The 23,387-nt window shown below is 35.2% G+C and overlaps 2 protein-coding genes across 11 annotated transcripts in view; one reads left to right on the forward strand and one right to left on the reverse strand.

The window, feature by feature from the left end:
* Positions 1-23,387, reverse strand: part of LOC122570163 (tyrosine-protein kinase transmembrane receptor Ror) — a 352,187-nt gene that overhangs the window by 211,925 nt on the left and 116,875 nt on the right. The window lies entirely within an intron of this gene.
* The window catches only part of LOC122570165, a 64,465-nt gene that overhangs the window by 13,101 nt on the left and 27,977 nt on the right, over positions 1-23,387 (forward strand). For 4 of the 6 annotated variants that reach the window (XM_043732144.1, XM_043732143.1, XM_043732147.1 and 1 more), the window contains exons 2-3: positions 3,885-4,023; positions 10,583-12,934. In XM_043732144.1, coding sequence (XP_043588079.1) covers positions 12,760-12,934 — 175 coding nt within the window. In that variant the 5' untranslated portion in view covers positions 3,885-4,023; positions 10,583-12,759. Of the gene's footprint in view, positions 1-3,884; positions 4,024-10,582; positions 12,935-19,542; positions 21,348-23,387 lie in introns of those variants that run through there. The other 2 variants (XM_043732146.1, XM_043732149.1) reach the window with 2 other exon arrangements.

Here is a 23,387-nt window from a genome sequence, read left to right on the forward strand (position 1 = left end):
CAATTCTTCCAGCCATTGAAAATTCCAGCTACCCTCCTTCGATATCCCCTAAAAATCGTGCGACCGGCCACGGGTCCGGGTTGCAGCATCGGCGGTGCGCAAAGTCGGGGGCAGCGAACCGCGATGAGGATCGAAAACGCTCGTGGAGGCAAAGTAGTGTTCTGTGCGGCGAGCAAAGCCAGCTGGCGTTGCGCGACCGCATGTAAATCATCCGCAACAGGATCGGCCGGCCGAAACCACGTGTACGCGCACTTCTGCGCGCACTTACGCGGAACGACGCCGATGCACATGTTAACGTGACGCGGGTAAACGTCGGCAACACGTGTCGCGCGAGTAATCCATGGCTTGTCGTTACCTCGACCGTGTCGCGAGTGCACGCTTTCCGCGTGTAGCCAACGCGACACTCACGATTCACTGGCTCGTATCTCTACGCGGAGATGATGATTTTTCGATACTCTGATGCAACGTTGACGATATTATAACGCAATGATCGAACGGAGAATTTTGAAAAACGTGCAAGGATTCCAATATCAGGTAGATAGTTGCAGAACAACTCGTGTACAAGATAATCGTGATCAGCATTTTGCTCTTGCAATAAACGATTTTGTTATTGCACTGCCACTTGAAAATATGTAGACGTTTGTTTATCTTTGGCAAAATGTAATTTAGTTACGAGATTACAAGTAAAAAGACAGAATGATTTTATCCTTTATTAGAGCCAACAGACGATATTATGATAGAATAAAACTTCATTTTACAGGTTAGTATAGTTAGTGTAATAAAGAAATTGACATTTGCATTCGAGCAATTCATTATTATTTGGTTGTCAAGCAATAGATAAGATAAAGAAGATTCTTTCAAATTAATCGAGAGGCTGTCATGGTCAATTTAAAATCTGTTAACGCTTCGACGAATTTTTGTAAATAAACTATTCATATTTGATCGAACAAAGTGCTTTCCATATTCGAAATATGCATTTGTATATTTTGAATAGAAATTTAATAGAAAAAAGCGACAATGTACGTCGAAGTTTCGGTCATCGTAGAAATATCGTTTGCGTTAAAGGAATATAATATTATAAATAAGATTTGTATTAATCAATTTGATTCTAAAGGATTCCCAGAGATTTGAACTCCTCGAACTTTTAAATTCTTGAAATATTAGATCTCTTGAACATTTTGTACACTTCGAGTCTTCAAATTTATTGGATTCCTTACATTCACCGTGGATTCATTGGATTATTTTGTTTCATTTAGTATCTTTTAATTTCTGGAATTTCTCGAATTTCCTATATTCAGTGGATTCTGTGAATTTTCTGGATTTTTCGATCTTTCAATACATTCTATATTTTGGATCTTACAATTTTTTATATTCCTTGGATTCTCCGGAGCTTTCGATTCCCTGGATTATTTTGATTCATTCAGTTTTTTGAATGCCTCGAGATCCTCGAATTATTTGGAAATTTAGAATGTTTTTTTTTTACACTTTTCATGAACAAGAAGCTACATATGCTAATTTTGGGAATTTTAAGTTTGTCGAGCAACTGAATTATCATATCGGGATTCTGATAATAGTCTGAACATTGAAAAAGTGGTCAAAATCGTAATGACCTTATCGAACTGAGCTAAAATTTCGTAATCGTTTGGAACAGGGATGGTAGAAGTTACGAACAAACTTGAAGGAAACTGGGAAGCGAAGTTTTCTCTAGAAAATGATGATCGTGCAATTTCATTCTGGCAGTTTATCTGCTTTACGTTCTCGACTCTATCGAACGTAACTCATGGTCATCGAAATGCGTATCGAAAATCGCTACCGGAAATCATTAAATTGCGCCACCACCAGGTGGCCATAGCATGTTTTGCGTCTGTAAAACGCTCCCGAATCGAACTCGTGTCGAATATAATCGTGATCCAATTTTTGTTCCTACAATAAACACATTTGTTACGTACATCGATTATCCGGCTATTTTGGAATTGAAAAAGAATATATTACAAATGGTACTGTACGTTTATGATCTCGTATTTATATGAGGAATTATGTGGGATGGCCGACAGAAAAAGGTTGTATATATTTACGAACTTGTTTATACGAAATTTTGTTATACTGCTATTGATTATTTGAATTAATAATTTAAAAGATAGCCACTCTTTCGTTAGGAAAATTCCATTGTAAATTCGACATCGTAATAAAAATCAAAATTAAGTAGTGTTGGTAGTTCTGCGTCTTGTTTAACGTAGCCAGTATTCCTGCAGTGTTCTGCGATTTTTCACTTGTGACTTCTTATTTACGAACCTAGCCGTGATTTATGAGCCAGTCGGGTTAACAAACTATCTAATTTTAAAATGGATGAAAATTTGAACTTTCAATTGAAATTACAAAGATCACAATTAGATTTTTCATTTTTACAAAATGGCTAATCGTTTATTCGGAATAGCTTATTTATAATTCAAACTAATTAGAAGAATTTTTACTATTAGAGGAACATTATTCGTTAAATTTGAAAAAGTTGTAATTTATAATAATCTAAAAGACATTACGGTTTCAAAGAATTAAAAATCTCACGCGCAACTTAAAGTTAATTAAAAAGAATTATATAATTTGAGCAACTAAACTAAATAAATATTATTTCAAAGGAAGTAAAAAAATAGAAATAAAGTATATCCTTTACTAATTTGGAAAGAATATTTAAAAAACGCTCATCACCTTGCAGGACTAAAATTTTTAAATGCCATATAAGGTCATTTTAGAAATATTAATTATTTAGACAAAACTAAACTACACACCTTGAATAACAAAATCCTTCAAGAATTAAAATTATTCTTCATGAATCTCGGGTTTCGTCAAAAATTTATATATACAACTGCCGACTAAATTCATCGACGCGTTTATCAAAAAAATTTACGAAGTTTGCGAACAACGCAAGAAAGGACACTCCTCTTCGTTAATCCTTCTCCGCCTTCTTGAAGGAAGCTCGCCGTTGCTTTGATGAGTGTCACGCAAATGCACCTCGGCGCCTTAACGAGGTCTAAGTTTTTGCCCGACAGCGTGACAACTTTCCGAACCGAGTTGCCTGCGATTCGCTCCCGCTATTAAAATGCATCCGCGTTCAAATGAACGTGATTACGAATATTTCGTCGGAAGAGCCGTGAAACCGTGGAACTTCGTTTCCACCCCCGCAAACTTCCCCAAGTGGAATAGGGAAAAAATATTGAAGGAAAAATGAAGAAGGTAGTTTCAAACTTCCGTTGATTGTCATTTGAAAATTTTGTCTCCTCTTTTCCGCGTAATGGACGTGTTGCTTCATTTGATACGATATTCATTTTACGATTCGGTATTAACTAATTGATATATAGCGACGAAGGAAAATATTGATACAGATCTGATCATCTTGTATTAAAATTTGGTGTACAATTTGTAAACAGAAGGATACGATTCTGTTCATCATCAATTTTGCTTTTTCTAAAATAGACTCATTATTGCGAATAACTGTTGGAACGAATGGAAATTTATTTGACATAATGATTCCTATATCGATTCATATTTCAGCTGCTGATTATTTTTCTGTTTTTATAACTACTTGTTTTAAGATGATTCTAGCATTGGTTCTTATATCGATTTTACAAGTAACACAAATTTAACGTCTTGCGAAAAATATGTCACTATTATGTAATTCCTGTTATCTACTTTTATCGTATTCCTGCGTAATAATAATAAATTGTGACATAGAAAAAGTTTTATTTTATAAAAGAATTAAATAAGTTTTATAGATTTATAAACTCGAATTAGTTTCTTTTAGATATTGGGCAAAATTCAAGCAGAAAATATGGATAATTGGTTACCTTCTAACGCTGGAATATTATTTTCATGTTAGTTTTTGTTCACAGCACCCAATATAACGAACATTGAAGCCTCGAACAATTGGATAAACTTTGGTGAAGATTCCAACATAAAGTTCCATGTGCGAGGGAGAGATTCTTGCAAACGTAAAAACAAAATCGTAAAAATCAAAAGTAAAAATAAAAAGTAAGTATAAAGAAAATTTACTATTTGATTAAAATAAAAAATTACAAAAAGCTAAATTATCTTGAAATTTATAATAATTCTATCTCTTCTAACAATAATTCTATTTTTAAATAACTGTTAGATAAATTTTCATAATTTCATTATTATGTGGTTATTATATTAAATCAGAACGAAAAAGAAAAGAAAAGAACACTGGTAATTTGTTAATGCAAGAGGAACAGGATAAAGAAGGAAGAAAAATGAATAACATTCTATATCTGTACATCTCTTTCGTATTTAATCCTGCGAATTGAATTTTTATATTCCAATGCTGCTCTTGTTTCAACAAACAAACAAACTTTTAATCGAGGTTTGACTTTCAAAAAGAAGTTTTAATTTAAAATTATAATTTGAAACAACAAATCACGCGTACTTAATAACAGGCTTTTGTCGTATTTACCTGAATCTTGAAATATTTTTTAACTATTAGGGAAATACGATCAGATCGAAGATGATGGAAAAAACGCAGCAAGGTCAATACTAAAGTAATCATTTTGAAGAATTTGATTTCTGAATTTACATTTGGATAAAATTTCTCAGAAAGGGAGTTGTTTTTTTAAGCGAAGCAATGGAAGATCGGCACGAAATAAAATTAAAAATAGAAATAACAAGAGACCGAAATATTGAGAATTACGTTGATAAAAATAAATACTAATTGAAGCTGTGAACACAGGAAGATTCGTGAAAATAGGAAAATAAATTTTAATAATCGGCGACAGTAGAGTAACACCGTACCGGATCAGACACAGAGCAAACAAACATATCTACTTAAACATAGCCAGGCAAAGCACGGTTCTTTGAACAAATTAACCTCGCTTCCGCTGATGCAACAATAATCATCAGACTGCAAGGCGTTTGAAAATTCCTGTTTTTTCTTTTCTAATTACGGCATCCGAGGAAATTCAAAACAATTACAGAGGAAGCACTTCCCAGCGAATTGTTTATAAATCAATTGCGCCTGTACGTTGTCAAAGACTTTATTGGACAAACTTCGTCCTGTAATAATTTACCTTTATTTCCTATCTGCCCTTATCCTTCTGCCCCTTAAATTATTTCTTATTCTACTAGACACCATTGTTCTTTCATATATATTTCAGGTTAATCGTATGATTTAGTTTTTCATTACATTTTCATTTCACTTTTTCTCTCTTGATTTTTACCATCGCAGTGTTTATTATTTTTGTTCATTTTGGAACGTTTCCTTCTTCAGCTTGAAATATTATTTTTCATACAATATTTTAAAATTTCTTTACCTTTCTGATAAATAAATCAATCTCATTGTTTTCATAAATAATAAAGTGGCTATTAAAGTAGCTTCTGTAATTAACATTTATCGTTCTATTTTGTAAAATGATTTTGGTAACACCTTTTTGTTCGAACAAAATTCGTATTCTGGTTCTAACTCCTGACTCATTTTTGCTCATTCCTTTATTCTTACACGCGCATATCTGCTTGCGTCCTTTCTGTACCAGTGCCTCTTTTTTTTTCGAAATCTTTGACTCTTAATCCTTCTTCATTCGATCCCCTTCTCTCTTAATCCGCGTGTACGTCTCTTTGAGCTCCCCTTTTCTAGGATTCCATGCCTTAATCTCTTTAGTTTCTGACCCCCGTCTCTCTAGGTTCTCGTTCCCTTCCATAGATGAAGAACACTTCTTCTAAATCCCTCTCTTTTAATTCTTGCCTATTTAGATCCTTCTCCATACTTCCCTCTGTCTCGAGTTCTCGTATCTTTTGATCCGCCTTTCTATAAGATCTCCTTTAATCTACCTCTCTATGTCTTTTGTTGACGTCTTCTCTTTTCAACCTTTAAAATCTGTTTTTACTAAAGCTCTCCTTTTTGCTTCCTATTTTTTTCACATTTTATCCTCATCATAGTAACTGTATTTCTTTGCTCTTGGTATTTGGTATTTGTTGCAGTCCTATTTTTGAATCTGTGGTTTCTGAAGTTTCTACAAATGTTGTCTTAAATATTTGCAATGTTCTTTTTTTCAATTTTCTTACCATTTCTCCTTCTTCTTAGACCATTATTTTCGAATATTCCTAATCTTCTTAAATCTTTCTTTTACAAATTTTTAAACTTTCTGTTCTAATTTTTTTCATTTTCATAGTATCACATCATTCTTGACGGATATTTTTTACTTTAAGCTACGCTCTGTGCCTTATTTCTTGAATTTTTCATTTCTCGTCTTCTTCATCTTTCCGATCTCTCCTCTTTAAAATCTCTTTTTTAGGCTTGCTTTCCTTTAGGTTTCTGTGACTTCATTTCACTTTCTTTTAACCTCCCTTTCTCTAGGCTTCCTCTCAACGTCCATTCTCCTTGATTCTCTTTTTTTCTCTCCGTTTGTTAAACCTCTCGCGCTTCTTCATTCAGTGTCGTTCCTTTTACGTTGCTTTGTTTCGATTACCTTCCTTTTTTCTTCCTTTCATCGTTTCAAAGTTTCTTCAACTACAATCTCTCTTTAGAATCATTTCTTCATTTCCTGGCATTTCTTTCAGCTATTCCTTTCTAATTAAGTTTCAGGAGGTACATGTTTCGCTTCTACTTCTCTTCCAATATCTCAATACCTTTGTTCGCTTTTGCGATTCTTCCTTCCACGTGACTTCTTCGTTTTATACCTTATTCTTAATTTTCTATTGTCCTGAAAATTAGCCTTTCTGTTTTAACCAATTCTTGTTTTTCACCTCTCCTTTCTATTCTATTTAAACATCTCATTGTTCTTATAATTCTCCTTTCATTGTCATTTCTACTATTTTACCATTTCTGTTTTGTTTTGTTTCATCTTACTGTTATAATTTATTTTTCATACGACGATCATTTCTTTCTTTCGTGTTCATCAGTTTCCTATTTCCTAGTCATTTTCTTCTACGTTTATCATTTTCTAATTTTTTCCATATTCTCTAAATTTTCATTGCTTTAGTATCGATAAATAACCAATTAATTGTTCTTTTGCCTTTAAACACTTTCCTCTTCATTCTTTTTATCCTCTGCCCAACTTTTGTCTATTTTCCTTCATTTCAACCATTTCTTTCATTCGCATTGCCCTATCCCTTTCTTCTCTGTTATTTCTTAATCTCTCACTTCCTTTGAATTAATTATTCCTCTAGCTTCAAATCTTTTCGTTTATTCGTTATTCTTATTTCTAGTGCTATATCTTCCATGCACAAAGAACGTCTCCCTTTTTTAAGCTACATGCTCAGTTTCCTCATTTTCCAATCTTCCACTACTTTTCATTCATCTCTAGCCCTCGTCTATTTCTCAATCGTTTAATCATAGCAAATCCCTGCTACGTGTTTAAATCATTCCATTCGTCCAGCACTAGATAATAATATCTCTTCCTTCCAAAGCTCCTATTTTCTTATTTCCTTAATTTAATCCTGCAGTAGCTTTCATTCATAATAATCCACAATCGCTAGTATCATCAATCGCTTTTCCATCCCTTCCTTTTTCCACTTCTCTATTCATTCATCACTTTCCTCAGCATTAACCATATATCTTTTCATTTCCTCTTTTAACACCAGCAACGTCTTTTCCTTCCAATCAACTTCTCTATTATCCCCCATTCTCAAATCTATTTTCTTCTATTCTATTCTAATCTATTTTCTTCTTCTGGTTTCTATCCCTTTTTTGTATTCCAATCTGTCCCTATCACTCTTCTCTATCCCATCCGTTCCTCCAGCTTTGAAACTTCCCCTACGTCCTACACCCCTCTCACTGCTTCTTTCCTAAATCTCCTCCTCCCCCTCCCCGTTTTGCTCTGAATCCTCGTCCACGGAAAAGTAACGCACGCAGCAGCCCACAAACGAGTGACACGACGATATGCACCTGTGCTTTCATGCTGTCTGCCTTTCGCGGCAGCCTCTCCCAGGCCTCTTGCTCTTTGATGTCACGTCGTCAGACTCCGTGTACTGTACACAGAGAGCACGGCCGCCGCCGTAGGAGAGGGAAAGAGCTATAGCCAAAAACGGTCTTCAAAGCATAGATTTATGTTCTACCTCGGCTTTCCGCCGAGAATGTTTTCCTATTCCATGTATATCTGCAGCGGGAAGCGCGAGTGCCGCGCCTTTAAGGCCGAATCGGCCCGCCGGCGGACGCTTTAATCGACCATCCCTCGGGACAGCTCGCCAGGGAACGCTTGAAACCAAGATGAAGCTGCGGTCGACCTGGATTTTCGACCCAGCAAATTTTTCAAGCTGCTTCCCTCCCATTTTCTCTTCCGTGAATAATTCATTTTTGTGCTATTTCGCTGCTTTTTTCCCCTGGAAGGGCTTCAATTTCATAGCATACGAGAGCTCTTTGAACACATGTTTATTCGATTTGTCTTCAGCGGTGTTTTCCTTGTCTCGACATCGCAGTTGGTCAGCTCTTTGTGCCGGACACGATCTTCTTTTTTCGCCTTTTGCTTTTCTACTTGGCTGATTTTCCTTTCGCCGAAATGCTGTTTATAGCGAGATTTTTCGATCAAGTTTCTTTAATCCTTTCGCTAATACGGGCGGCTATAGTCGCTGTGCGTAAGATGCCGCGTATTGTACATACGACGAGTATTGTATCAGGTTGTCCGAAAAGTGTCTTTCTTTCGCAAACGTGTTTCTTACAACAGTGCACCTTCATATAAACGTGGAACCAATCTGCGAAATGTCGCGGTGTTTATCTCAACAGAACAAAATCGATTTCTTCATAAAACGGAAGATACTTTCCGGACAACCTAATCTATCCTCCAGCCTTTTATTAACAATAAAATGGTGTGACAAGAGTCCTCTTTCCACAATGAAGAATTTGTTCACACGAAACGTCATTATGCCACGCAAAAAATGATTCAAAAATCAAAATGTGTCGTCGATTATAATCGTTTGATGGGAACTGTGGAACGAATCACGATACCAGTGGCAGATTTGCGATGTTAGCCTATGTGTAACACCATGTTTCGAAAAATACCATATGCAATACCATCATTAAAAGCTATTAGTGTCATACAATTATATTATATTATATCATATTATTATATTCTGTAATCTTTCTGTTTCCAAATTGTAATTAAAAGTGTGTTAAGAAGTTACAAATACTCTGTTTCAAGGAAACTTATTTTTCTACGAAAAACACCGTCAGAACACCTAGGTTTACAGTGAGGCGTAAACGCGGCCGCTGACGATCTTCCTCGCGCACTGTACACTGTTTTGGCGCGGCGGAAAAGCCGCCCGTAGCGAAAGGGTTAATGCTTTGAATATGATATATATATGACACGATATATGAAACAGATACGAACGTGAGCAATTGGATATGTGCGATACAGTCGGAGACAAAAATAAGCAAACAGGTATAGGAAATAGTTGCGACTCCACTACTTGTCCACTTATTTTTATTTTCAATTGCTTCGTTTCAAATAATTTTATATATATGGAATTGTGGCTGTAGCTGCGTTTAATGTTCGTTATTTGATCTGTATCAAGCAGGACTTTGTTTACTCGCGAATATAAAAATGTATCTTGATTACGGATTTTATTCTGATTAGATATTACATTTAATTACAGGAGATTTTTTAATTATTTCGTTCCCAATAATATTTCTGCTATATGATAATTAACTGTGCATTTTTTCGTTCATTGTTTAATGTATATTAAGAAGGTTTTGTTTGTTCGTAAATTTCACACAAAATAATGAGTTTCTCTTCCTGCTTTTTTCTTTTGAATTTATTATTATCATGCCCTAATTCTCAAACTCTACTGTATTAAAAGAAGTAGCAACTATTAGTTGAGAAGTAGCAACTAGAACTTCGAAATAAATAAGTAGTCGAAATGTATAAGGAAGTGTATTCTACGGTAAAATATTCTATGGAAAGTCTTTAAGGTTCAATTTTTAAATTAGAATATTTCTGCAATTTGTTCTTTTAATTCTGAGTCATGTATTTCGTTGTTTTTTGAAAATATCATATGAAATTGACTGTGAAATTCAGATAATACCAAAGGCGTACAGGAAATGTGTATTATAAACAAATAATTTTCGAATTTAATTTCAATATTTCACTGATTTTCCCACACGTTCCAACTAATTGCATTCAGCGGTTTATTTAGGCAAGAATTACAATTTTGATTATCCGAGCACTTTGTTCGATTTCAGTGTTCAAGCTGATTAGCTGATTGCAAGTTATTTAGTTGTATTTCGGGTTTCGGTTGTTTCTCGTGCTCAACGCGCCGTGAAATAAACTGTTTAAATCAAAACGAGTCCTCACGCGTGTTACCACAATAATCCTTTACAATCATTTACGTAACAATTAATCATCGTTAGAAACCTTGAATTATACATTTCAAATCCGATTACTAATTTATCGTATTTAAGAAACAAATTTTTTAACTTCGAAGAAATTAAAGTATCAAATATGAAACATTGAAATTTCAAAATTTCTTTCAAACGTGTTTGAAATTTATTACGTACGAAATGTGTAGGTAAGTTAATCTGAATTGGATTTTTAAAAATCTATACAACATCAATAATCTTAACAAGTAACATTAATATTTTATTTTTCAGAGAAATGATCCAGTCATCAAATGAATCTATCTATCAAACTGGATCTAGAAGATAACTCGAAGGATTTAATTTAACTCAGATATATCTGTAGACTTTCTGAAGATCAGTTTGAAGAATCTTGAATACAGAAGATATTTTTTAAAATCATTGGAAGCACAACAGCGTTGCAACTACACATCGAATCATTTTCAAGCAACAGAAACGAAAGGAAGACGGAATTAACCTTATAATTAGGTTCAAATACTCGAATATTTAGTTCTCAACAAGTATCAATACCATGGAAAAGAAATTTGATATTGAAAATCTTCAACGTCTCAACGACTAACTACGTCAGAAAGCCAACCTAGCGATCTCAAATATCAAATCGAACAATGCGATCTAATGTCCAACAGGAAGGAATCTTCTTCAAAATCCTCTCTGAATAGGATTTGAAAAGAATCCGGTAAGAGAAAGAGACGAAGGAAGTAGCAAATGTTTTCAAAGTTCACTGGAAACGGTTGGTCCCAAGTCCCATGGAAAACCAGCTTCGACCCTTGACAGCAACTTGTGGCGGTAGAAAAAATTCGTGCGCGATAAATTCGGATCAGCGGCGCGAATAAATCCCGGCGAATCGAAGCGAGAGGGAAGCCGGAAGCGGCGGAACATCTCGGATAAAATGCCGGAGGACGCGCGAATAAATTGAAAGAAATACACAAGGACAAAAGCAGCGTGCAAGAGGAGAAGGGGGCTGGGGCGCTCGAAAACGCTGATAAACGCTTGAATAATGGGCAGGCAAATTGCGCCGGAGGAACAACGCGTGATAAACGAACGAATGATGCAAATTCTTTCGGGTTTGGCGCGGACGCGCGGCAGCTCGATGGAAAGCATGCCGTTTCCGATGAAAAGGGCCTTGTCTTACGATCGAGCTGGTCGCGCGACGCTTCGATCCAACTTGCAATTTTTCTGGAATTTCTACGCCCATTTTTATGGACATTGATTCTTGAGAACGAGGGCGTAGGTTGGATGGAATTTTCTTATTCCGGTTTATGGTTTGCAGGCCAGAGGAAGTGAAAGGTGTATGTGAAGTTGAAAATCGAATGATAGAGGAGTGGTAGGAGAGAGAGAGTGAGAGAGAGAGAGAGAGAGAGAGAGAGAATAATACGCGTGAGAAATTTTAGAAGCGGGATAGAATTTGGGCCGAATTTAAGAGCGTGAGGTTGGTTCTGGAAAAGAGAAGAAAAAGTCTGATATGATCGAAGCGAAGATTCTGAGATAGATATTTCTGAAAAATCTGAGAAAATATGAAATCTTAAAAGATTTAGAAAAGGGAAAGTGAGAGGAACAGGCTTGAGAGAAGTTTAAGTGAGAAATCAAACAATCATTATTTAACTTGATTATTTAACTCGATGGAATTCTAACAGAGGGAAATTAACAAATCCTGGAATTACTGACATGCAATTATTTAAGAACGTAGAAAAAGCGGGAATAAAATCTAAGACAATTTCCAAGATACAAAATGATTCCAGACATCTAAAATACAATTCGAAATCGATATTAGTTATATTGGTAACACCGAAATAAGATGCAAGGCATCTAAGGTAGGAAGAAAATTAATAGAAAGGGAAATTAAAAGACGTGAAAGTTAATATCCCAAAAAGATTAGGGAAAGAACGATTGGAGATAGTTGGAAGGAAGAAAAATTTCGAGAGAAGCCCATAAAGAAGAAAATCTGAGGGAAGTTCAGCGCCACAAATCCAATTTAAAAGCTTCACGTAAGATTAAACGCCACTTGAACACGCCGCTTCTCTCTCTCTCAAGACTTTAAACTCGCTTCTTAATGGCGCAATATGTTTTAACGCGTCCACGGGCATCAAGTGAAAGTACAAACTGCATGAAATGGCTCACAGCTGATCGTAAAGCTACAAGAAGACACAAGTAAAAATCAACCAACGGAACGTCCCTCCTTGTTCCCCATAAAACATACATTTTTGCTTATTAGCATTCTTCACTCGAAGACAACTGCATCGAGGACAGTGAGTTTAATCCTAAAGAAGTTTAAGTTTAAAGAGAAAAAAAGGACATGTTACGAGTTTGTAATCGGTAGACTAAGGAACACTTAGGTGAAGTGAATTTCTTCTTCTCTTATATTTCGCTTCTTTTTTCATTTATCGTGACTGTGACACTGTCGAATTAATGAAATGATGGCGGGTACTGGTGTCAGAGTTGGTGGCGCTGGGATGCTGAGGGCCAGGCGGAGAGACTGCAGCGTAAAACCAAACAGGAAGCTCGACCGGAAGTCCTCGAGAGGGATGATTTATGAGAACGAAGAGCTGAGGCTGAGGACTATTCATATTAACGCTGAAGTAGAGCAAGGTAAAGAGTTTATGATATTACCGGATTACTATGTTAGCATAGGTCAGAATTACTGTTCTGGGCTGTTCCTACTCAGCAATTCTGTGCCACACGTTTATAATGCATATAGCGGAATTGAAAAGGTTCCTGGAAAAAGATTCAATGAGACAAAACCGCATCGGATGTCTCAGTTCTAGTTGTTTAATATTAGAGAATATTAAGTAATTACGTAATCAGCTTTAGTATTAACTAGTTTGAATTTATCATTTTGATAACTTTCAATCAACTTTTCTCTTTGTTTATTTATGAAAGAAATACAATGGTAATTTAATTATTTGACTAAAACATGTGCTCGGTACGTACATGTTCGTCATGGATCATATAGATCCTTCTTTTCGGAAAATTTTTCAATTATTATTTATGGGGAATATTAGATAAAAGATGGGATATCAGACAAAAAATGCTAGGTAATATCGAAGAATAAAGGACATTCGGCAATAATTGGATATTAGATAAAGTGAAGGGTGTTCAGATAAAAGCATAGGAAGGCTGTTTTAAGCTGCTTTACTTTTATGTCTTAGCAAAAGTCTTGCTATATTCTCAAAATAAAAGAAACGACTATGAAACAGAGATAACGCTATATCATATTTTACAATGTTTTGGAAAAGGTTATATACCTAAAGTTATGAAGTTAAGATATTAAAATCAAAAATAATGTTTCATTACGAAAAAGATAAAACAAAGAACAAGAAGAATAAAAATGAACGAGATATTTCTGAAAGAGGAGATAGTTTTTACTAGATCGCTAGGGAGTTTCGTAAATTAAACGTGGCGAGTCTGACTGGTTGTTTTATGCTACAAATAGACACACCATCGTCGAATCCGGTGCGAACTATTTTCGAAACTTAGCCAAACGCGCCAACTTCGTGTCCGGCCGGCAGCTGTCGCAGTTCCAGTCACTCGATCTCTCGAATTTTCCAACATATTTTCATAATTATTCGTGATAGATCTTTACCTTGCAAAATCTCGAACTTATACTACCTCTAACGTACGGTATAAATTGATATTTGTATAAGGTAAGAGCAACAAAATAAAAATAAAATACTAGAAAGAGTATTGTGCTAAAAATTCGGAGATGGAAAATCGAATTTTTCTTCATCTTCGATTCGCGAAAGAAATTTTGTTGAATTTCATCGTTGTGAAGAAGAACGAAGACAAGTGAATGAATGTAAAATAGTGATTTAATGGATCTCGCCACTATTTTAAACCAATGACTGAATGATTCCGATGATGGTGAGTGTACTAATTGTTTTTATTTCTCGTGGAATTTTCTGAAGCAGTGAAATATAGAAGAATAATACCTTTGGCAGCGATGCGGATAGAAATTTATGATATAGATTTGGTTTATCTACCAGTTTTCCGGAGAACAAACGTGCATTATGTATTATCTAAACATTTTAGGTCAAAATATATTGGTAACCAGGCTGATTATGTAAGCAGAGATAATGGTGTTTGTGGCATGAGAAAAATATTCGAGTCATAAGGAAGATTTAGATGCTACGTGTTACGTGTTCTAGAGCGCTATGAAACTTTCTGGAAAATTTGTCAGTGTGATAGTAATGAGAACATGGTGGTCTTTCCAAATTTATTATGCTCTAAATTCTAAATAGGTCGTAAATTCTAACTATTTAAAACTCCAACAAAAACGAATGTTTATAACTATTGTTTTAAAAATTCCCTTGAATATTAAAGAAATAAAGTTGTTTTGTTGTATAAAAACAAGTTTTATTTAGGAAAAAGGTGAAACTAATAAAGTTACTATGATCCTCGTATTATGTCCAAAGGAAAATATAAACAAACTAATTGCAGATTTCGCCTAATGAAAATATAACAAAAGAGCTTTGAAAAAATCGCATAACAAAGAATACCAAAATGATAATACTATTGGGTTGGCAACTAAGTGATTGCGGATTTTGTCAATACCATCTAATGACAAAATCCGCAATCACTTAGTTGTCAACCCAATATAACATTAGAAAATGAAAAGTCAAATACAAAGTAACGATGTTCTCTAAATGTTTAATTGCAAATGTTATAAATTGAAAGAGCAAAGGTGTACTGTAGGAAGAAGGTAGCGGGGGATGGAAGATAACTAATTTCTGAACAAATACAACATAACGATGAAACATTTAGAACGTGTCGAATATTTTCATGTCGGCGAAGAATCGCGAAAAGCCGGCTATTTTCTCAAAATTTGTTTATCCATCGAGCCAAGAAAAGCTTTGTTTTGGCAGCAATGCCCGCCCACAGCAAACGCTTGTTCTACCAAAGCTCTAGAAATCCAGATGTCGTCTCTATACCGATTCTTGAAGAGCGCCGTTCATATGAGCGGGAGAAAACGTATCTTCAAAATCAAACACAGTTATTAAATACCATGAAATGTTCATGTTGAGCAATCTTCATTATTGCGTTATTAGAAAACTCGATAAGAAAGTAAACATGAATTTGGAAATATTTTCTAAAGCTTTTTTATTTATAGAACTTTCTCTTCATACTCGCGTCTAAGTGTCTAAAGAAACTTTTGAACATGATAAGTTTCGAAAGAATTTTGAAATGCTACGTACAGACAAGTTTGTCTTCTTTTATTTAAAATATTTTTCATTCTTCCGTATAATATTACTACAATTCTATTCTAATGTTTTATATATTCTAACAGTTATATATTAAAAATAAAAATAATATAATGCGTCTTAAACGTTAATCAACTATCATTGGTTAACTATACAATAGAATAAAAACATTTTGATAAGGTTTCGACGTTGTTGAAAGCTGAGTTTGTAATAATGAGTCAGAATCGTAAATTGGCGAAGTGGATTCAGGCCTCGAACTTTATTATCCTTTACGTTTCCTGAGAAACTGTTATTGAAATTTGTTTTACCTTTTCATGTTTTAACTCGATCGTTTAACCTAGTCTTCAGCTTTACCTAGTAAATTGATAGCTTTCCAATTCTGATAAACTCCTACTACGTACAATCAATAGGAAGTGAATATCTCGCGCAAAAATTTCTCATCACAAATATTGAGATCTCAATTTTCGATGTATCTCAGTTTACTTCAACATTCTTATTTCTGTCAAATTATAAATCATGTTACCTGTTAAAAAACACGAACGAGGGTAGTTCTACTTCTTTATAGAAATAAATTATGAATATAGAGAAATTTCATGTAAATGTATCATAATTATTGATTGTCATTCCGTTAAGAGTGATAATATGCAAAGTACAATTTTATAAATACCAACCAATATAAATGAAACAGATGATGCTTACTCATAAATCCTACGGAATCGAAATAGGAGCAACAAATTTTCAAAATCGATCTCTTCCAAAACAAGATTTTATTTCTTAACAGTAAAGTTAATATAAAAATATTTTGTACAATATTTCCAATTAATTTTATCGCTACTATAACACAGTGATTTAGACATATTCATTAGAAATGTAATTAATATCGATGCAACAAGAAACTTTCTTCGAAGACAAAAATTGGTTTAAAGAAAATATCGTTTTATATATATTTGGAAATTATTGTCTGCGTTACTATAGCACAGTTATTGAATCAATCTCTCAGAAAATAAAAGTTCATCTAAAAGTACTTCCTAATATAGTAATTCTCTGTAATCTCTGTAGTAGTCTTCTGACAAAGTTATCTACGTTATTAGGTCGTCCGAAAAGTTTCTTTCGTTTTATAAGGAGATAATGGATTCACATTATTTTATCGAATTACGTATGATCCATTTTGTTCTATCAAAATAAATATCACAACGTTCGATAGATCAGGTTTCGTGTTTGTATAAAGATGCATCGTTGTAAAAGACGGGTCTGTAAAAGAAAGACACTTCTCGAACAACCTAATACAATTCCATCAAGAACCTCTCACCAAATAAATTCAATCAGACTTGAAACATTTGTGAAAATTATTCGATTCGAACCGAATCTCTATTGATCACTATTCCCCCCATAATTTCCACGCCTCTTTGTCACGGTGCTCATACTACTTCTACCTGTACGGATCTGAGAATTTCATGGGGGGCTTGTAAACTCGACAAGCGAGAGCTATACAGCCCCTTGCGTCACGCTGGATTATTTTCAGGCGTTTTTAAAACGCTTGACAGATTACATTGCAGCGTGAAGGAAACGTGCCGCGTCCTAATCAACGATTCGTCATCCTAGAGGCTGCGTATTTTCTTTCATGCGTGTGTTTTTTGCCTAGGGGGAAAAAGGCGTGTGTTGCGTCACGGTAGCTGTATCACGTTGGATGAAATCTGAGACACCGAAAAATTTATTTCTCTGTCAGTTGGTGGTTGCCACGAGATGGGTGAACTGCTAAGACGTCGGGGTTGAAATTGAATAGGAATGTTTAAAGTTAAAGCAATGCTAGTCAGACTTGGACAGGCTATTTTAAACAATACCTTTAAAAATCGATAAAAGCTATTATTTTTAGTATCAGGTAAAATGGAAGAACTTGATGAACATGTAAAGTAACTGTCGTATTTTTGTTTAAATCACAACACGCGTTTCGAACGTTTGGAAGGTAATTAACGTTAAAAAGAGAGAATTGCGCTATTTTAAGGTATATTCTAAGAAATTACCAAAAGTTATAATTTCTACTAACAGATATCGTTGAAGAACTTGGTGGAAAAATAATACAAGTGTAGTTGTTTTTCATATGGCATGATTTGTATGTGGCATTATTTGTATGACATATTTATATGTAGAAATGGATACAGATTTTCGAAATCAAATGAAATGAAACGTTCATTTAAAAGGAATGTTTGAGAGTAAATGTTCTATGTACAGAGACTACTTAGGCAGATTATCTTAAAGAATGTAAAGAAGCGTAATCGAAGAACCGAGTAGAAACGCGGTGTAAACGCATTTAAAAAAAAAAAAAAAAAATAATGGAAATATGTCTTTTCGTGATAACGATGACATCTGACGTTTTAATGTTTGAGAATAAACAGATGTGTTTCTATAAAACACAAACGTTATTCATTGTCCTTGCAATTGAAATATTTTCTCACTTGTATCAGTTTTCCTCTGACCTCTTCGGCTACTCCCGAGATTCTGTGTTTAAAAGACGAGTGTCTGTTTTGTGTTTTGTTTAAAATAACAGCAGATTGTACTTTTATGATTATTTTTGAGGCATGGAAAGAGCATGTTTAAAAAAAAACACTAAGAAAAAGGAAAGTCTGGTTTTCTTAACGATGAGCTATTTTTGCAGCGATTAATTTAACTTGTAGTTATCGTGAAACAAAGATCGAAGATACTTGACACGCGATTTATATACAGAACACTTTTTCGAAGAACTTGTCATCACTAAAATATAGGAATTAGCGGGAAAATATATCCAAGCAAATGATCAAACATCACCGGAAATCTCTTTCCTGGAAAATTTCAATTTAACTTTATCCAAACAATAAAAGTTTCTTCGTTAACGTCATAAAATTTCGGTACGTCGTCACCAAGCATTAATTTACATTTTAAAATACCCTTAAGGTAACCCTCAAAAACCTTATCAATTATCGACAACAAAAAATATACACGAGAAATTTGTCATTTTTAACAAAAACATACAAGCGATAAAAAGGCGAGAAAGAAGAAACTTGGAGGAAACTTCTTCCAAAGAAAAATCATCGACGCCATAAGGAGAAATTTGTCAGAGGGCGACATTTTACCAAAGGTCAGCCTCCAAGAACTATCCCAACTCTAGGAAACCCTCTTGCTACTTGGAAATTTCGAGAAACAAATTTCAAGTGGCTAAAACCACCAAGAAACCGCGGAAACCACCCCAAAGAAGATGCTCGAAGTGGAGACATCCTACGAAAGCTGAACATGGACAGCGTTCTTGTCGCCACGTGACGACAGAATCTTGGTGGAAGCTCGTCTTGGCCAGTAGCTATTACAAAAGATTTAAATAGTCGCGCGCGCGACGGAGAAAGAAGGAGAGGGCTAACGGGCTTCAACAGCCATCCGCGAACTAGTTTTATCCGGAGGCTCAAAACGACAGGCATGTCTGCCTCTTTTCACCGAGACTTTCCATTTTTTCTCTGACGTATGCCAACAGATACGTCGATTTTTCACATCAATATATCGTGTCGTTCTATTCGAAAGTTCAATTTCCAGAGGATAGTTTGGCGAATGGATCGAGCTTTAGCTAAGATTTTGCGTATCGAAGCTTACGTGCGCTGTTACAAAGTTACAGAGACATTTTGGCGAGAGTTAAAAACACTTGGACGAGGATTCAAGGAATTTTTGTTGATCGTTCATGAAAGATGGACGATGTAATTGAAAATTGAAAATCGATCAGAGAGATTAGTTGGCGGTGAAGATTTTATCGATCGAACGTTGCTTTAATCGTGCTGATATAGTTTGCCAGTAGAAAGAAATGGAGAAATACTTTAACGAAAAAGAGAAATTAAACAGTGACTTACAGTTAATTATTGAAAGACGCGAATTGACTGCCAGTGAAAATTTCGTGGTGATGTGTTAATGCGTTGAGACGATGCTTTTGTGAAGTTTAAGATGAATCGGACAAATATTTTTGTGAGACGGTGATAGTGGTGATTACACTTGATCTTTGTGAACGTTATATTTCCTCTGTTTATTCTGTTTTTCGTCCTCTTGCGAGATATTTATATCTCTGTTGCATTTATTTTTTAACATAAAATAGATTTGCTATGCAATATATTATATAGAATTTTTTGATCGATAATCGATAGAAAACTGATTGTTTCTTTGCTTAGAGTGATTCGCTGATTTTGAAGATATTTTTGCCTTTTTTTATTTTTATTTTCTTTTGAAATTTGCCTAGTGCAGACAGAACGCAATGGAGATGAAAATAGTAATAGATGATATACACGGATATTTTTGGGAAATTTGTATATAATCTGTATTCTGTTTGAAAGGAAAGCTGCCTCAAACGATACTTAATATCATTCAAACAAGATTCATGTGTTTTTTGAAACATTTACACTACCGGATGCAAGATTTTACTTCTGCTAAAATAATCTCGTGTAACAGCGTGTAAACACGTGATGTGATCTAATGTGATCCGAGAAATGATGTTTGGAAAGATATATATACTGATTGACGGAAATATTTTCAACCTTTCTCAGGATTATATAAGTTAAAAAATTCTTATTAGATTTTCCAAACCTCTTTCATAAATAATAATACGAAAAATCGTTCGTCTCTGTCGAAAGAACAAAGTCACAAGCTTTTAAACGTATAAATATCTGACATCCATATTAATAGATTTCCTTCTGTTATTCAATTTTTATGCCATTTATTTTTTCGTCGTTCATTGAATATTATCGTCGTTTTGCTAAAAGTTGGAAGTTTCTTACGTTAATTAGTAGTAGGACTTGGCACAGTTTCTCAGAAATTTTCTATCCGAGAAAATCATAGCCCGAATATTCTTAGGATTAAGCGGTCGAAGAAGGCAAACAACAACGATAAATAAAAAGATTGGATAGCAAGAAATACAAAAGAAAATTAATTCCATCGAAGAAGGAGGATAACAAAATTCGAAGCAAAGATACAATAACTATTAGAAGTAATATAGAAAATACTGTACGTAAGAGAAAGAATAACAACAAATCAAAGCAATATATTATAATTGCTAGAAATAACGAAGAAAATAAATCAAAACTATCGGACAAACGGAACAATAACAAAAGTGAAGCGAAAAATAGGATAACTATTAAGACTAATAAAGAAGATTAAACTACGAGAATAAGAAAGAAGAAGCGGATCTTATGGATCATCAGCCGCAACAAAAATTCAATTTCCAAGTAACTTTATCATCGCACCGTAACTCCGTAAGAAAAGATGCAGACAATCATCCGGAGGAAATAAAGAAAGGAAAAAGGAGCAGGAAAAAGTGAAAAGAAGAGGAGGTGTAACATCAAAGAACACGATCGAGGGATTTAGAGCAAGGACGACGAGCGTCAGAAGATAGCTCTGTTTCGACGTCGTGTACGAGATGAATGGGTTGCACGTTGATCGAGATCCATCAGAGCCAACTTGCCAACTTCTTCGCGACGAGGAAAACTGACTTCGCGCGTTCTCCTCCCGAAATCAATGGTCGTGGCGACGTCGTTCTTCTGGTTGTTTCGCACGGCTCGTCGAAGGGAGTTTATTTGTTGACGAAACGTTGCCTCGATTATTTAATGACTCTTCGAGAGGATAATTCGGACGCGTTGGGATCGACGTATCTGTCGAGCGTAAATCAACGCTCGTAAATCACTATAATTCGCCTGGTGGCCCTGGCGAACCGTTCGAACGAACGAGAAATTTGGAATGGAGAGATGGGCAAAGAGACACAATGCACAGAAGAGAAAGGGGAAGAAACAAAGGCGAAGAAAAAGGGAGTACGTGATATCTTTCTTTCGTTTTATATTATGCGAGGATAATCGTACAGCGTAATGGTTTTCGCGTTGAAAGTAGTGCTATTGCTGTAATGGAAACGGCGGTAGTAGTATCATAAAGAGTTTCTATAATGAAGTTACTATTGGAATGGAATTGATGTAGAAGAAAATTTTTCTTTGTGGAAGAAAGTACGAGCAGATATTCCTTTATTCGATTTCTCTTTATTATTTCACTGAGAATTTTTTAATAGATAAAAATAGTATTTGTCTTGATAGACGTGGAAGGTATGCGTTCCTCTACTTCGTATTTCTTCGTGTACTTTGTATTTCTTCAAAGTAAATACAGTGCAAGCTAAATTTTAAATTAAAAGAAAAGGCAAGACAGCCTTCTTGAGTTGAGAAAAGTAATCGTTATAGATGATTCTGATCCTCTATGTTCGATGGTACTTCGTAATTACATATACGTATGTAAGTAGCTACACTTGAATGAACTCTTCAAGTGTTTCAGATCTTCTTCAAGCATTGGTCTATGTCGTATAATTCGTTCTATCGTCAGCTTTGACAAACCTTTCACCAATTAAATATCATACCTAATTAATTTGTTACGCATTCAATCGCATTCCTAATTATATTTACGTATCCAATTTCCTTAATTAGGTGCCAAGCAATCGCAAACACGTATTTCCAATTAACCTTCCGATAACGTCAACGTGCTCTTATCGATCTGTATGCTTTGTTTCTCTGAATATTTGCCACGATACCTTACAAACTATCATTCTTCTATTATCAATTAATACAATTTTCAATATACAAAATTAGAATTGAATTTTTGGTAAAAAAAAGTATTTCTCTTCCCTATTGAAATATATTTTCATGATAGTGATAATTCTTCGTATTGAATTTCTAGAAATATGTAGCGAAGTTTTTAGTATTTACTGCAAGACCAAGTTTCAACCAAGTGAAATAAACATTTGCATCGTGACTCCACATCTCAGCTTCAGACTGAGCTTGAAACTTCACACCACACTTTCCAGTAGATTTTAGTCTGCCGTAATTCCCATCCTCCCTAAGTATCTACACCTATACACACGCACATCCATAAACTCTCGTTGTATCCTTCGCTTTATCTTTCATTTCTATTAAAAATATTCCACGAACATTCCTTTCAATGTTATTAACCATCGCGAATTTCCACCGATAATCTCAAGGCTGAGCATTTCCTCGAAATGCCAAACGACTTGGCGCGATGCACAACTAAAATGGTCGAAATTAAATTTTACTATTCTCGGGGTTTACTCTTCTCCAGCTTTGTGCCGCGTTTATCCACAGCGAAAGGGGCCGTGCGCTCATTTCGCCCGCGGCCCAAGTGGCGAAGAAAAAAGAACGAGAAAAATAGGAGGCGCAACGCGGAAAACCGTCTGAACTAATTCGGAAAAACCGGCGAGGATACGCTTGAAACTGCAAGGAACCAAAGCTTTCATGCTCGGTCTAACGGCGTCTCGCCTCGCAAAGACGCTTTATGGAAAAAGTTTTTAATATTCTCTCCTTCCATCCCCCGGATCTCTTTTCTTTCCTTCTTTTTTTTTTTGTTCTCCTCTTTACCCTGTTACGTTGCTGGTGAACGAAAGAAGAAGAAGAAAAGAATGATGGAAGGAAAAAGAAAATGAAAGAAACGAAGACAGGATAATGACCACTGGGCACAGGTGGATATGATTCTCACTGATAGGATCCACGTACACCTTGCGCCTTATTTTCTAGTCTTCTATCTACCGATGAAAGAGAGGTATCAGTCGGTCGTAAACAGAAAAGAAATTTTCCGCCGAGAGAATGAAGAGTACAATCGAGAAAAGGAATTGGAGAGAAGAAGGGGATGAGAGAGTTTGTCAGCTCACCGGAATCATCGTTTGTTCCTCGATATTAAACTCGGCCATGCAGATTTTTACAACCCCTTTCACACGCTCTGGGATTCTTTCCGCGTTGATGGATGTTTCGTGGATCCGTTTGTCTTGCCTCCTTTTCCACCGTACTTTGAATACTACGCCC

Source organism: Bombus pyrosoma, linkage group LG8, assembly GCF_014825855.1.
Source record: "Bombus pyrosoma isolate SC7728 linkage group LG8, ASM1482585v1, whole genome shotgun sequence".
In the NCBI taxonomy this organism is placed as follows: Eukaryota; Metazoa; Arthropoda; class Insecta; order Hymenoptera; family Apidae; genus Bombus; species Bombus pyrosoma.